The 16,587-nt window shown below is 40.2% G+C and overlaps 2 protein-coding genes across 2 annotated transcripts; one reads left to right on the forward strand and one right to left on the reverse strand.

Annotated features, from left to right (window-relative positions):
- Positions 1–1,408: 1,408 nt before the first annotated feature.
- Positions 1,409–1,879, reverse strand: LOC106741294. Its single transcript, XM_014613153.1, has one exon. The coding sequence runs from the start codon at positions 1,877–1,879 to the stop codon at positions 1,409–1,411; it is 471 nt and encodes a 156-aa protein (XP_014468639.1).
- A 5,328-nt stretch (positions 1,880–7,207) lies between these two features.
- LOC106741350 lies at positions 7,208–11,886 on the forward strand (the record flags this gene model as incomplete). Its single annotated transcript, XM_014613287.1, has 3 exons — positions 7,208–7,338; positions 9,425–10,159; positions 11,136–11,886. Coding segments are annotated over exons 1-3 (1,617 nt in total), but the record flags the coding sequence as incomplete, so codon positions are not given.
- Positions 11,887–16,587: the final 4,701 nt, after the last annotated feature.

A 16,587-nucleotide genomic window follows, 5' to 3' on the forward strand; every position in this document is an offset into this window, starting at 1 on the left:
TTGTATTGGCAATATACATTTTTTTCTTTCGAAAATGTCGAATTTTGTACCGAATAAGCGTCAATTGCGGGAAGTTTTGATTTATTTCTTTCATTTAAAGAAATCTGCTGCTGAGGCGCATCGGTCGCTTGTAGAAGTTTACGGTGATGCTGCTTTAAGTGAGAGAAGTTGTCGTGAGTGTTTCAAAAGTTTAAAAACGGCGAGTTTGACGTGGAAGATAATGAACGCGAAGGAAGGCTAGTAAAGTTTGAGGACGCTGAGTTAGAGGCATTATTGAACCAAGACTTATGCCAAACTCAAGAGCAGCTTGCAGAAAACTTGGGAGTGACTCTACAAGCGATTTCAAACAGTCTCAAGACTATTGGTATGGTACAAAAGCAAGGAAATTGGGTTCCGCATGAACTCAAACCCAGAGACGTCGAACGCCGTCTTTTCACGTGCGAACAACTTCTCCAAAGACAAAATCGGAAGGGTTTTTTGCATCTAATAGTGACGGGGGATGAAAAGTGGATTAACAGCAACTGATGCAATTAAGCCAAGAATTGAAGCTTAAACGTCCCCAATATGCCAAAAGACATGACAAAGTGATTTTTCAGCACGACCACGCTCGGCCACATGTTGCAAAAGTCGTCAAGGATACTTTGGAAGCTTTACAATAGGATGTCTTACCCCACCCGCCGTATTCACCAGACATTGCTCTTTCAGACTACCACTTGTTCTGATCGATGGCTCACGCCCTGGTCGAGCAGCACTTCACTTCTTACGAAGAAGCCAAAAATTGAATCGATTCATGTGTAGCCTCAAAAGATGAAGAGTTTTTTCGACGTGGCATCCGTAAATTGCCAGAAAGATGGCAAAAAGTAGTAGCTAGTGACGGACAATATTTTGAATATAATGTAACGTATATTTTTTTTACAATAAATTGATGATTTAAAAAAAAATCGGCTGAAACTTATTTGTATTACCAATAAATTAAGAAAGAACACAAAGTAATTGAAAGAATGATTACATCGAGGTAATAAGAATAAAAAAAAGGAAAGACGGTATACATATAATAGGGCCGCCGCCCGCTTTACCGGGATTAACTCAAATCGTATTCCTGGGTAAGCACGCTAGTCAACCTAATTAATTTTGTAATCGGACGCTTATAGATCCCTAAAATAGTTTTCAAGTCTACCACGCACACCTGCTCATTCTCGCCGGGATAAATGCGGACTATTCGTCCTAATTCCCACTTAGAATGGAGTAATAAGTCGTATCGCATTAAGACTAACTCACGTAATTGGACATTAGGTTGTACACTTTTCCATTTGCTTCGTTGTTGCAACGTATTTAAATAATCTGTAGATTAGATACTCCAAAATTGCTTAAGTAATCGTCGCACTTGCTGCCAACGACTTGAACGTGACTACTTTAGATCCAAAACAGACTTCTCAGGTACTGTGACCAAAGTTTCCTTAACCAGAAAGTTTGCAGGAATAAGAGGAGAATTGTCATTGTGATCATCCAATTGCGGAGCGATAGGTCTGGAATTTAGGCATGCTTCTATTTGTGTTAATAAAGTAGTGAACTCCTCTATGGACAAGGAATGAGCTCCAACTACTCTTGTCAAATGATATTTGACAGTTTTCACTCCCGTCTCCCATAAACCGCTAAAATGTAGTGCTGAGAGTGGTGTGAAACGCCAATCAACGCCATCACTGGCCTGATGAGCAACGAGATCCGAATCTCGGGATAAGGCCTTAAATGCGCGATTTAACTCGCGTTGTGCACCTCCAAAATTGGTTCCGTTATTGCTATATAATGAATAAGAAAATCCTCTTTGAGCTGCGAAGTAACATAAAGCCGCCAAGAACCCAGAGACGGTGTAATCACCCATCAATTCCAAATGAATGGCTCTTGTCGATTGACACACAAAAAAAAGCAATATAGGATTTAAAAGTATGTTGACCTCAGCCTACCCTTGACAATATGTGAGATAAATCTCCATAATCAACTCCTGTATGTTGAAACAAACGACTGGGTGTGACTCGGTGTGCAGATAAATTTCTCATGAGTTGAGAAATTGGCTTTGAAAGATGACGAGCGCAAATAATACATTTGTAAATTCGAGGTTTAACTGCGGTACGTGCAACTAACAACCAGTAAGTTTTCTTTAAAACTCGCAACGTCAACTGAGTAACATTATGCAGAGTTTGAAGATGAAGTTGATCGATTATCAATTCGGAGAAATGATGTTTGGGAAGAATAATAGAATGTCTCTCTCTAAAGGAAAGAGGTGCGTGCTTTAGTCGACCTCCGACACACAAAAACCCTTTCTTATCTAAGAATGGATTTAATTTCTTTAATTTATCTTTGATAGCGGGGTATTACCTTTAATAGCTACTATCTCCTTTTCAAAATGAACCTGTTGTATTTGTAACAACCAAAATTTAAGTGCTAGGTTTACTACCGTTGTCAAAGTAAGTGTAAATTTGTCTAGATTCTCTAATAACTTACAGTTAACTCTTTTATTTCCTTGTACCTTGTAAATGAACATTAAGCAGTATGCAATAACTCGTTTCTGCCAGGAAGAAAATCGCTAGATTAAGTCTCATTCAGCAGTTCTCGCACTTGCCAAAAGTACCGCGGAAGACTTCTGCTCGATTCTGAGATCAGCTACTAATATGTGGAGCTAATCAGTCCAAGAAGATGAATGCTTACTTGACCATGGAGGTCCAGACCACCAGAACACATTTTTCTTTAAGTCAGAGGTGGTATTACTTCTAAATGTGCAGTATGTAGGGTTTTCACATGACTGTACATATCTCCATTTTGTCTGAGGTAAGTTAGTTTGAATCTCTGAAACCCTGTTGGCTACAAACGTCTTCCAATTAGACAGATGTTGTTTAATCCATGAGTGTGATACAGTGTAATCATAGAATCAGACCAACAGTATATAGGTACATCAGAAATGACTAAAGTGGTTTTAACAAATAGTATGTGTCGTGTAAATAATACTGCTGGGCACAATTCAAGCCTGGGAATGCTTATTGTCGTAATGGGCGCTACCTTTGTCTTACTTATGAGTAACGTAGTGCTAAATTGTGCGGTCGAATCCAGGATGCGTATATATACTACAGCAGCGTAAGCTCTTGAAGAGGCGTCTGCAAAGCTATGTAATTCTACAGTTAGCTGTGATGTTGATTGGTTCGTCCGACGTGGAATGGAAACGTATTTGAGCTCGACTAAGCTCTTACGAAGCGATGTCCAATTTCCCTGGAGGTCATCCGGTATAATAGTATCCCAATCAAACTTTCTGAGCCATAATTCCTGCATGAAAATTTTAGCATTCACTACTACTGGTGCGACTCAACCTAAGGGATCAAATAGTCGTGCGATGATCGACAACAAGCAGCGCTTGGTATTATTGACTACGTTAGGTAGATTAATTTGAAAAGTGAAACAATCTGTCTTGGGATTCCAAGAGACACCCAAAACTCTAGTAGTGGGGACATCTCTGAACTAAACTGTATTAAAATCAAGTAATTCTGACTCGGGCATTTCGATCAAGATAGCATCGTAATTCGACGTCCACTTTTTTCATTGAAATCCATCACAACGCAACAGTGAGATCAATTTTACAGGACCACAAAAAAAATTGATGAAAGGTTCTTTCGACCAGACTAAGTGGATTATATGTTTTTTGGGTCGCTGAAACAGAATCCGGAGCAAGTTTTTCTTAATCACGTCAGGATTTTTCATAACCTTAAAATTAAACCCAAAACTCAGCAACTCGTGGAATCATTAACCACCGCAAATTCTAATCACAGAAAATTCCTTGATCTCATAACCCTTCTACTTTGAAAACCCAAAAACGCATAACTTCATTACCACATAACCTCAAAACCCGACCTGAAACAATAACACGTATCTCTTACGTCAGAAAGTCGCACTACATTAGCTCTTAATCAAAGTATTGTAAACCTCATTATGTTCAAACCCTATAACCTCTAAACCACTTTACCCTAAACCCCGTTAACATGAAAACCCCATAACCCCGTAACCACATAACCTTAAAACCTGACCAAAAAGAGGGACATGCATCTCTGACGTCAGAAAATCACAGTAAATGAGTTCTTAATCAAAGTATTGTAAACCTCATTTTGTTCAAACCCTATAACCTCTTAACCTCTTAACTCTACACCTTTTTAACCCAAAAACCCCATCTCGTAACTAAATAACCTTCAAACCCTACCAGCGAAAGAGACATCCATCTGTGACGCCAGAAAATCGCCGAATGAGTTTGATCAAATTATAAATTAAAAGCCTACGTTTAGCCATACCCAGGAACAACGACGAGGACGTAGTAGACTTCTGTTCCCTTTAGGGTGCTTAATTTATGTGAGTCCTCTTGCCTCTCACAATTCGGGGTGCTTGATTTATATGAGTCCCCTTGCCTCTCATGATTCGGGGTGCTTTATTTACGTGCGTTACCTTGCCTCTCACGATTTTCATAGGAGCTATAAAACTACACATTGGTTGTTTAATCTTCTGAAGTCTTACAATAATAACGCGTTTGTTTATTGGTGAATGATCTTCGTAACGCTTTTCTTTTATGTTGGTTTGGCGTATCCCTTTTTAAAGACCAACAAGTCTGCCAACATGTGGTCATCCCAAATACCCTGATATCTCTTTTCAATATCTTGTAAGTCCTGGTGAAATTTTTCTCTAAAATCTCTTCACTAAAATCACCTAAATTACCAGGAAAATATTCGAGATGTGAATGAAGAAAATGAAGTTTCAGGTTCATGAGGTAACCCACGTTTTTAAAATTTATCACCATATTTTGAACAATACTTACATAATTAGGATTTTTTGTATTGCCTAGAAATTTCTTTGTAACGTCTCTAAAACTTTGCCAGGCTGCTTTTTCAACCTTAGTTATTTTCTTTTCAAATTTATCGTCTTACAACAGTTTTTTTATTTGTGGTCCATTAAACACACCTTCTTTGATTTTCGCATCAGACAGTTTTGAAAATTTTTCAAAGATATACTTAAAAGCTTCGCTTTCAGTGGATTTCATCGCTTTAATGAATTGTTTTACTAGTCCGAGCTTTATATGTAGTGGTGGAAGAATAACTTTGTAGGTATCAGACTCTGTTTTATAATGTTCTTAGATCCTGGAATAAAGTTGTCTCTAAGTGACCAATCGTTCTTTACATAATGCTCATTGCGAGCTCGACTGTCCCATTCACATATAAAGCAAGGATGTTTTGTAAAATTACTTTGTTGACCTAGTAGAATCGTCATTATTTTCAAGTCTCCACACATCTGCCACTTATGTTCATCGTAATTCAACTTTTCCAGCAAGAAGCGAAGGTTGTGGTCTTCATTCAACGCAACTGAGTGTACAACTGTACAACTGAGTACCAACGGGTAGTGGAGCGTATATGTTGCCATTATGTAGCAATACTGTTTTTAAACTTCGCGTGAAAGAATCTATAAATAGACGCCAGTCGTTGGATTTATAAGGAATTTTATATTCTTTTATAAGCCCTTCAATATCGTTACAATAGACTAAATTGAAAAGATGTATAAATATCCACTTATATGCCAATTTGAAAATAAAAAAAATTTCGAGAAAAGAGAGAATCGAACAACTTCAAGATTTCTCGTGATAGCAGACGAGCGTCTCACCTTTTTTTTTTAATGCATTTATTAGGAACCAAGATATTCAATATGTACATTTGCATAAGTTTAATAAACAAAACTTTTCGAAATAATAGTTTTTTAAAATCTGAATAGGCACATAGAGAGCTTTTTGCAAATGCAGACAATATACGAAGTTTATATAATAAATTTGCGCTAACATTATAATTATTATTTCCTATAAAAAAATAGATAAAAACTATTAAATTGATAAGTTTTGCCAAGAAAAGGTTCAGAAAAAAAGCTGGCCACGCTATTAAATATATGGGTTTTAGATATTTTTTTAAAAAGAAATATTTACATATAAAAAGGTGTTATACATTATTAAAATTAAAATTGGGATTAAAGAAACCAATTGTCAAAATATATACTGTCACACTGTAATTACAAACGACAATCACAGCAATTATTGTCCGCGGTTGCAGGATTTCTTAGCTCCTGCTTTCGCGGCAACGGACCCACCTCGGCTAACTTAGTACTAGTTTATCGATACCGAATTCAATTCATCGCCATTCCGAGTATAGTAGAGCGTCGTAGTTCTTTTGCCTTCTTGCTCAATACTCACGGAAAATTTGAAGACGGATCGGGGGAGAGATAATTATAGACGATTACATATAAATAAGTATTCTTTAATTCGCTTAATTAAATTCAAATACCAACAAAGATCCGATACACCGGAAGATGCCGTAATATTTTTAATAGAGAATGATCTCTCGCCCGAGATGTTTCTCGATGATTTTAGACAGATCTAAACCGTCCGACGGCAACTATGACAATCGTTCAATGAGCATCGTAATAACAAGAAAAGCTCTCTTGCCCGGTTTTGTTACTCGAATCTCGCCGGGTTTTCTAATGTGCGCTAGCCGGCTTTTTCCCGGCAGTAATTATTGCTTCCTGGCCGATCATGTACAATATCCGATTTAGCTCGCTCGCCAGAAGCAGTTTCCCAAAAAGCACGCGAGTCAATGACACGGCTGAATGCAATACAAGCAATACCGACAATTAATATTCGAAGACTGCGAGCAGCGATTAAAAAAGGCAACCGAATTTCGCTTCCGAGTTTCCAGGATTCCTACGCTGGAGACACTCTTGAGCACGGCCTTCATTGCGCTGCGACATGGCCCCAAAAATTCACACGTCCGCGCGTCCCGACTTTCAGGGTGCGACGGGCCCTAAACGAGTCCAATTCCCAGCTTATTAGTCGTGCAGATGCCGCCGAGAAGCGACGGCAACCGACTCTGAATTATAACACAACCCTAATTTTTCTTCCTCGCGACTGTAAAATGTTACTCTTTCTGTTATCCACTCGCCATTTGAAACTCGCTTCTCTTTCTCAGAATCTCGTCTCGTCAATTCGACAGCTTCTCTCGCTCGCTCCCGCGTCGGGACGTTCGTTCCACTCGCCAACGGGCCGCACAGTGACAAGTAGGGCTCGTCAATTAGCGCAGGAAGCAGCCGACGCAAGGATCTGTCGCCCCGATCGAAGCGGCATCCTATTACCTCTCCCGACTAGATCATGGGTGCACACAAGATCTTCGTGTCTAGCGTCTTCTATTCAACGCTCAGCTTGTCGTCGTTCCTGCAGGACGACATTCGGCAACTGCTGGGCTCGCAGTACTTGAAGGAATTCCCTTGGCCCTTTCAAAGGTATCCTCCCTCGCATGATCTTTGACCGGGTCGCAGGTCCTTGCGCTTTTCTCAGCGCAAGGTGGCTACCCCCGCTGTCTGTGGCCAGCCATCCGTTCGAGAAAGGAAGATTTCCCGCCCCCTTCCGTGCACCGCTCTAGCCGCTCCTTCAGAGTCTTCCATTTCGTTTGCACTCGGCTCCTCCAAGTAGCTCTAATCTCTTCTTAGGTTCAAATTGCTGGCATCTCATTATGGGTGACTTTACACTTAAAAAATAAATAATTGCTGCGGGTCACGTCTTGTTCGCAAAACGGCACACGAAACTAAAGCGTCGTGGTTCTTAATCGCGTACCTTCGATATGTACCGTTCCGTCGGAGGGGAGCCGGGAGAAGTAAATAAACACGAAAGGACGTTTAAAAAATAACAAATGACAAAGCTTTACTTTTAGTTTGAAAGAGTACAAGAAGATGTTATTCGATTATCTAGCGGTCATGTGAGACAATCGGTTCCGCGTCTGAACCGACCAAAATATAACGTTCAATTCGGTTAGCCTGCTCACAAACAGCGGCTTCGCTTCCTTTTCCAAGAGATTCGGCAACAGATCCTAAGGAAGCGTGTCTCGCCAGTTGTTTCGCGATACGTAATTTCCAGGGGCGGATCTAGGCCGTTCGACGGCAGCAAATAAATTGACTCGCGTCGCGTTTTGAGCTCCCATGTCCGGCAACAGTTGAGCGAATATCTCCGGGTCCTAAGTTGGGCGCCAGCCGGGTCTCTCTCCCGGCAGTAGTTGCTGCCCCGGCCGGGTCGGTACTCCCCGACGTACTCGCCCGCCGGCAGCAGTCCATACGCACAATTGTCTTAATTACGCGCGAGTTCGTACGCACGCCTTCGAACTTCGAATCAGCGCGGACTGTGCGACCGGCACTATTTTAAGACGACCGAGTTCCTTTCTGCTAGCCGCCGAGAAGCGGCGGCAACTTCCTAGAGTAGTCACGACTTCACCTGCCGCCGAGAAGCGGCGGCAACCTCTCGAAATTACTCGTAATACTACTTCCCCGGAATTAATTGCAACTTGACTTTTTAGTCCGCGACTGTATGAGGCCTCGCTCACCCGCTCGCCACCGGAAGCTCGCCTCTCCTCTCCTGGAGCTCCTTCCTAGACACAGCCGCGGTCCGGGTTCTCGCACGCTCGCTCGCTCATTCGCTCGTTTGCTCGTTCGCACTTCTGTTTCGCACGCTTGCGGGCTGCACAGTGACGAGCTTCGCTCCTCCCGTCTCATATGAACAACCGTCTCAGGGATCTAGCGCCGCTCCACGCGGCTCCTGATTTGTTCCTTCTGCCGAATTATTTGTTTTGCGGATGTTCGCGGGACCTCGCGTCTGTTACTGATGGTTTTCGACGCCTTTTCGCCTGCTCTTTTCGGGGCGGAGTCCGGCAACTTTTAGGGCTCGCAGTCGTTCGAGGACTCCCGGGCGGCCTACCGCGGGATCCTAATCTGCGAACGGGTCGCGGGACCTTGCGCATCTCTTTCGCAAAGTGGCCATCCCGCTTTCCGTTGCTGTTCCTCCGTCCTGGCGCATCTCTCCCCGTCCCTCCGAATCTCTCTCTAGTTTCCTCTCCGTCGGCTCTTCCCTTCGTACGTTGTCCTGGCTCGCGGGTTCCTCCACTCAAAAAAAAAAATCATTAAAGCCGCGGGTATCCGTCCTGTGCTCAAACGGCGCACAGGACCAAAAATCGGTACTCAGCCGCCCTCTTTCCGTGAGAAGGCGCGGACCCCCGGCTTCCTTTTGGTCAGGCCACCGCCTGAGTGACGGGCAATATTTTGCATCGTCACAATACATATACATATTTGTTACAGAGAAGAAATGTTGATTCCGATAAAAATTCAATAGTTCTCTAGCCGCCAGTATTTTTTTTGTTTAATTTATGCTTATTTTTTATATCTCCTCGGGATCGACTTGATATATTAGGTGAAGTAAAAAGTTCTGAGCGTTTTCCGCTAGATGTCTTTAGTGAGCCATATCTCACGATGTATACATCGCATCGGGTCATACTATACGTCGATTTAAAGGTGACGTTATGCTTCAAAAAAAGTTCTGTTACAGTTTTGTGTTTGGTAAAAGCAGTTGTGTGTTACAGCGTTTCAAAATGGAGGTAAGAAAAGAGAAAATTCGATACATTCTTCAGTACCATTACGACCAAGATGAAAAGGCGGAGCAGGCGGCCAAAAAAATTTGTGCTGTTTATGGACCCAATACAGTATCGAATGCAACAGCAAAGCGGTGGTTCCAAAGATTCCGTTCTGGTAATATGGACGTCGAAGATGAGGCACGCTCTGGTAGGCCAATTGTCGAAAATGTCGATAAAATCATGGAAATCGTCGAGTCGGACCGGCATGTGAGCACTTATTCCATTGCCCAGGAACTGAAGATTAGCCAGAAAACCGTTTGGAACCATTTGCATAAGGCTGGTCTCAAGAAGAAGCTCGATGTATGGGTGCCACACGAATTGACGCAAAAGAACCTTTTGGACCGAATTGATGCCTGCGATTCTTTGCTGAAACGTAACGAAATCGACCCATTTTTGAAGCGGATGGTAACTGGTGATGAAAAATGGGTCACATACGAGAACAACAGCCGAAGAAGATCGTGGTCCAATCGCGGTGAGCCGGCCCAAACGATCGCCAAGCCCGGATTAACGGCCAAGAAGGTTTTGCTGTGTGTTTGGTGGGATTGGAAAGGAATCATCCACTATGAGCTGCTCCCATCGGGCCAAACATTCAATTCGGACCTCTATTATCAACAACTGACCAGATTGAAGCAGGCGATCGATCAGAAACGGCCAGAATTGGCCAATAGGAAGAGTGTTGTGTTCCATCAAGACAACGCCAGGCCGCACACATCATTAACGACGCGCCAGAAGCTCCGAGAGCTCGGATGGGAGGTTCTATTGCACTCACCGTATAGTCCAGACTTGGCACTAAGCGATTATCACCTTTTCAAGCATTTGCAAAATTTTCTTGATGGTACAAAACTAGCCTCAAGAGAGGCTTGTGAAAATGAGCTGGTCAAGTTTTTTACCAATAGGGACGAGGACTTCTTCAATCGCGGAATTATGAAATTGCTTTCAAAATGGACAAAAGTTATCGAACAAAACGGCGCATATTTGATCGAAATCGGATAATCCTAACTATGTTAATTTCATCGTCGAAATAAAGCGAAAAAACGCTCAGAACTTTTTACTTCACCTAATATATCCATTTGATATTAAGGTCGTTACAATCGAAATTAGCCGCATAATCGATTTTTAAAATTATTGTTATTTCGGTAAATATGGTAAGTAATGTATACATTACAATTATAATATATATATATCCCATAGCGCCAAGGTATAAAAAGTTTTTGGAGAAATAATACCTGAGCATAAAATTTTTTCAAAATAGGCTGGGTTAAGATATTACCCACCGAAAATCAAACTATTTTGTTTTATATTATCGCATTAGCGTAATGATCTCCAATCAATTTATTTACAAAATTATTTACTATTGGAATGGTAACTAAATCATATATCGATTTATTACTTATGTGTTTCGTTTAGATGGATTCGCTAGATCTACGTTATATTAGGGTGTCCCATAAGTTTCTTCCGCGCCACGCTATAAATGACTCTAGCTGGTTGTGTTTATATAAACATGTAGGCTTATCTCTTGTCCGTTTAGGGCATCGGTTTCAGTCGTCCCAGATATCTTTTAAAGTACCTTTCATTGGTGACAAAGTCTCTTTAAAAATTTGTTTCTACGTCGTTCAATATGGATAGCCAAAAGAAGCATTTGCGGCATGTTATGTTTTATTGTTTTAAAAAAGATAATAGTGCAAAGGACACTGCAGACAAGGTTTGCACTCTTTACGGGAGTGGAACTACGACTATTAGGACCGTCCGCAATTGGTTTAAGAGATTTAGAGCTGGCAATTTTGACTTGAAAGATGAAGACCGCAGCAGCTGCCCAGCAACGATGGATACTGAACTTTTCAAGGCTTTGCTAGCTGAAAATCATCGATATTGTGCGCGCAAGTTAGTGGATGCCACTTACATTTCCAGGACAACGGTACATAAGCATTTAATCAAGATAGAATATGCGAATCGATGTGAAGTTTGGATTCCACACCAATTGACGGAGACCGGCCGTATGAACCGCATCTCTACGTGCGATTTGCTTCTCCAGCGACATGAAAGAGTTCCTTTCTTAAAGAGGCTTATCACTAGGCACGAGACTTGGATTTTACACCAAAATGTACATCGAAAACGAAATTGGTCTATGGAAAATAGACCTTCAATTGTTGCGAAGTCTGGACTTCACCTGAAGAAAGTTCTTTTGTGCATTTGGTGGGACTGGAAAGGTGTAATCTACTACGAGCTCCTTCCTCAAGGTGAAACGATCAATTCAGCCAAATATTGCAGTAAACTCGATCAATTGAAAGCCGCCATAGCAGAAAAACGCCCAGAATTGTCAAACCGACTAGGCGTCGTTTTTCATCACGAGAACGCAAAACCGCATGTTGCGTTGGTCGTAAGACAAAAACTATTGCAGTTTGATACGGACGTTCTATCTCATCTTTCGTACTCCCCAGACCTTGCTCTATCCGAATATTACTTGTTTCTATCGTTAAAAAATGTTCTTTGTAATAAATAGTTCAAATTTGTAAGCGAAATAAAAACGCACCTTGATGAAAATTTTGCAAGTAAGCTTGAACAATTTTGGAAAGAGGACATAATGAGGCTTCCTGAGAGATGGAAGAAAGTATTAGAGCAAAACTGTTCATATATAACACAATAAATCAACCTTAAACAACAAATATCGTGTATTCATTTCGCATCATAAAAATGGAAGAAACTTATGGGACACCCTAATATAAACGAGCTTTTAAGCATTTACGTTCAAAGAGTTTAAACTTTTCCATGAGAGATGCACTTATATTTTACTATATAACACCCTAATATAAACGAGCTTTTAAGCATTTACGTTCGAAGAGTTTAAACTTTTCCATGAGAGATGCACTTATATTTTACTATATAATGCAGTCATACATTAAGATTGATCTGATCAGTAATTGATAACAGATAAATTTTTGTTGTACTATAAAGATATTTAGATAATAATAATCTTTCATATTTAATAAGTGCGGTTCTAGCTTTGGCTACTTGAATTTTTACATTTTGTTATTAAATAATAATCTCTCGTCAATGTTAACATCGAGATATTTGACTATATTTTTATGAGAGATTATTTCGTCGTTATCGGTGACTTTTATGTTTCTGATATCTTTGATGTTAAAAATTTTATAATTTCTTCTAACGTTTCTTTTGGCCTTCAGAGATTTGGTCTAAATAATATTGTTTCACATTTAGAAGTGTTTATTTTAAATTTCCATGAGTAGTGAAAAAACTATATACGTTTGAATATATCCTGAAGTTTTTCTTGGATTTTAGAAGGCCTCGAGTGTCTCACCCGCTCAACTATCCTTGCGCGTTGGAATATTATTGAAACAATTCAGTACTATTGGAGCTTGAAGCTGTGACATACATTTGCAAGGCAACGCGAGGTTAAATTTAAACTGTAGTTACAACTTGTGCAAAATGAATAACAATAGCCATGTAGACAACTTTGAAGAATATTGTAAAAGTATCATAAGTTTTCAATAAATTGTTTAAATAAAGAGGAGAAACTACGAAAAAGAAACACGCATGTAAAATGTCTTGCAAACAGTATATTATATCGGTGTTAGAATATCGATAATTATAAGAGTGATGCCGTTTGCGCAACATTTTACACGCCTGTCACTTATTTGTACTTTCTACCTTTTGTTTAATAAAACAATTAATTGAAATCTTCTTATGATGCTCTTATAATGCCTCTGAAAGTCGTCTGCATGACTGCTGGTATTCATAAGTGTATTCATAAGTGTTTCCACAATCAGATATGCCAAAAACATTCAGGCGCTTGAGAGAAAGACCCACTCAAAGCGCGTATGTGCCGTGTACATATCCGGCTTGACGGACAAGCGCTATCGATACGAGCCATTCTGAATGAACCGTATCGTTGCAAACTTGCCTGAAAGAATAGGAGACAGATAGTTGTGACGTCGAATATGCCTGTCTTTTTCTAGCCGATAGCGCTCGATTGTCGGACCGGACTCGTACACGGAACGCGCTTTGTGTGCGTCTTCCCCTCACGTGTCATTGACCAGCATGAATATCGCCACGCGGTAATGATGCGGCCACCAGAAGTTATCGTATGCCAGGCACTGACATTGAAATATGATCTGTTCTTTTTAGCTGCATTGCAGAACTGGTGCAATAATAAGTTAGAGTGGGGCAAATATATTTTGTCTCGCTTTAACTTATTTCACCATTTAAGCAGTGTAGCTAAAAAGAACAGATTAATATTAAGAATAGACCGAGCATGAGCGCGGGAACTGAAGATCAGATAGAAAGAGACGGACAATAGGTGCTATGTAGTTTTCTCTCTCTAATGAGTAAAGAGTAGAGAGAAAGAGAGGTAAAAAAGACAAAGTATACAGCTGAATACTCAATTGTTCGCACACCAGAAAAAGTTATATAATAATGAGAAAATAGTCATGCATGAACGATCGAGTATTCAGCTGTCTGCTTATTCTTTTTTACCCTTCTTTTTTTCTCTCTTTCCTTATTCGAAAGAGAGAACTACGAGGGTGGTCCCTGAAATACCCGACCTGACCTAGAAATGGCAGTAGTTGTTTGAAAAATATCACTGTATTAGAAAGTACACAATCTATAAAGCATATGTTTCAAGTTTGAAGACGCCACGTTGTTTAGTATTTGTTTGGCAGCCATCAATAGTGAACGTTTTTAGTGAATTTGTGAGACTGGAGAAAATTGAAATACCCGACCTGACCTAGAAATGGCAGTAGTTGTTTGAAAAATATCACTGTATTAGAAAGTACACAATCTATAAAGCATATGTTTCAAGTTTGAAGACGCCACGTTGTTTAGTATTTGTTTGGCAGCCATCAATAGTGAACATTTTCAGTGAATTTGTGAAAATGGAGTAAATTGATCATCGTTATGTGATACAATACATTTATTTGAAAGGCCTCAGCCCAACCAATATAAAAGCTAAACTAGATTCTACTCTGGGTGAGTCTGCTCCTTCGTTTACAACAGTAAAATATTGGGTAGCAGAGTTTAAACAAGGCCGTACGAGCTGCTAAGACGAGCATCGCAGTAGTCGACCAAATGAGGTGACAACTCCAGAAATGGTAAAGAGAATCTACAAAGCAGTACTGGATGATCGTCGACTGAAAGTGCGCGAGCTAGCAGACATAGTAAGCATTTCAAAAAGTGCGGTACATCGCATATTACCTGAAAATTTGCACATGAGAAAGCTGTGTGCAAAATGGGTGCAGCGTTTGCTCACACTCGAACAAAAACAGTGTCGTGAAGATGTTTCAATTGAGTGTCTGGTGAACTCTATTCGCTAGATTTAGCCCCCTCGGATTACTTTCTGTTCCCAAACTTGAAAAAATGGCTCAGTGGTTAAAGATTTTCCAACGATGAAGAAGTGATGTATGCAGTTAATGGCTATTTTGAAAAGCAAGACAGTTCTTATTATAAAAAGGATATCGAACTTATTGAACATCGCTGGGAAAAGTGTATAGAGCTGAAAGGAGATTATGTTGAAAAATAAATACATTTTTCCAAAATTTTTGTGTTTTCTTTTTTGGTCGGGTACTTTAGGGACTACCCTCGTTTACTGCACCTATTGTCCGCCTCTTTCTATCTGAACTTCACCGTTTAGAAGACATGCTCAGTCTATTTTTATTATGTCCTATGTGTGAGAATGACAGATTATAGTTCCAGTTTCGTATTACTATACCGAGCTTTTCACTTAGCCTAGCAAGTGGCGCGCAATTCCTGAAAACTGTAGTACTGGATCGTGACAAGACAGGAACGAACACACTGCACAATTTAATATATTAAGATATATTAGGTTGGGGAAAAAGAAATCCATTATTTTTTTGGTAGATGGCTGTAATGATCGATATCTCGTAAAGTATCGATCAAACAATTTCAGATTTATGCTCGTTGAAAAGGTGACATTTCGAAATAAAAAAATTCTTTTATTGTTTTTCGTCTAGTCCATTCATTTGTGACTTACAGGGTGTTAAAAATGGAAGTCAACAAAGAAAAAATTCGGTACATTTTACAGTTTTCTTTGATAAAGGCGAAAATGCAAGCCAGGCGGCTGTAATTGAGAATGGTGTTTATGATGCCGATACTGTAATAACCAATTACGTGCAATTCTGCTTTCGTCGATTCCGTTCAGGTATTTTTGATGTTAAAGATGCATCTCGCACAGGTAGGCCTGTCGTCGAAAATGTCGATAAAATCATAGAAATAATCGACCAGCATGTTAGCAATCGTAGCATCACCCAAGAACTAATGATCGACCATAAAACAGTTTTAACCCATTTGCACAAAGCTGGATTCAAAAAGAAGCTCAATGTTTGGGTGCTACACCAATTAACACAAAGAAACATAATGGATCCATCTTCGAAGTCTTGGCCAAACGGAATGAAATTAACCCATTTCTTAAACGGATGGTGACTGGGGATGAGAAATGGATCACACACGACAATATTGTGCAAAAACGATCGTGGTCAAAGCGCGTTGAAACAGCTCAAACGGTGGCCAAACCATGACTAACGGCAAGGAAGGTTCTGCCGTGCATTTGGTGGAACTGGAAAGTAATCATTTATTATGAGTTGCTTCTATATGCCCAAACACTAAATTCGGATCTCTACTGTCAACAACAGGACCGTTTGAAGCTAGCGATTGACCAGAAACGACTAGAATTGGCCAACAGGGAAGGTGTTGTGTTCCATCAGGACAGGCCACACATGTCTATAGTGATGCACTAGAAATTCCGGGAGCTTGGTTCGGAAGTTTTGATGCATCCACCATATAGTCCGGCACCAAGCGATTACAATGTTTTTCTTGCATTGCAAAGCTTCCTTAGTGATAAGAAATTGGCATTAAGAGGATATTGTGAAAAATTGATTACTAGAGTTTTTCGCCAATAAGGACCAAGACTTCTATGAAAGAGGCATTATGAAAGTACCTTTAAAATGGCAAAAAATTATAAATCAAAACGGTGCATATTTGACCCAAATCAGACAATCGGAAACATGTTAAATAAAGTCTTGAATTTCACGTAAAAATAATGGATTTC

This window comes from Dinoponera quadriceps, unplaced genomic scaffold (genome assembly GCF_001313825.1).
Source record: "Dinoponera quadriceps isolate SergipeBrazil2010 unplaced genomic scaffold, ASM131382v1 scaffold84, whole genome shotgun sequence".
In the NCBI taxonomy this organism is placed as follows: Eukaryota; Metazoa; Arthropoda; class Insecta; order Hymenoptera; family Formicidae; genus Dinoponera; species Dinoponera quadriceps.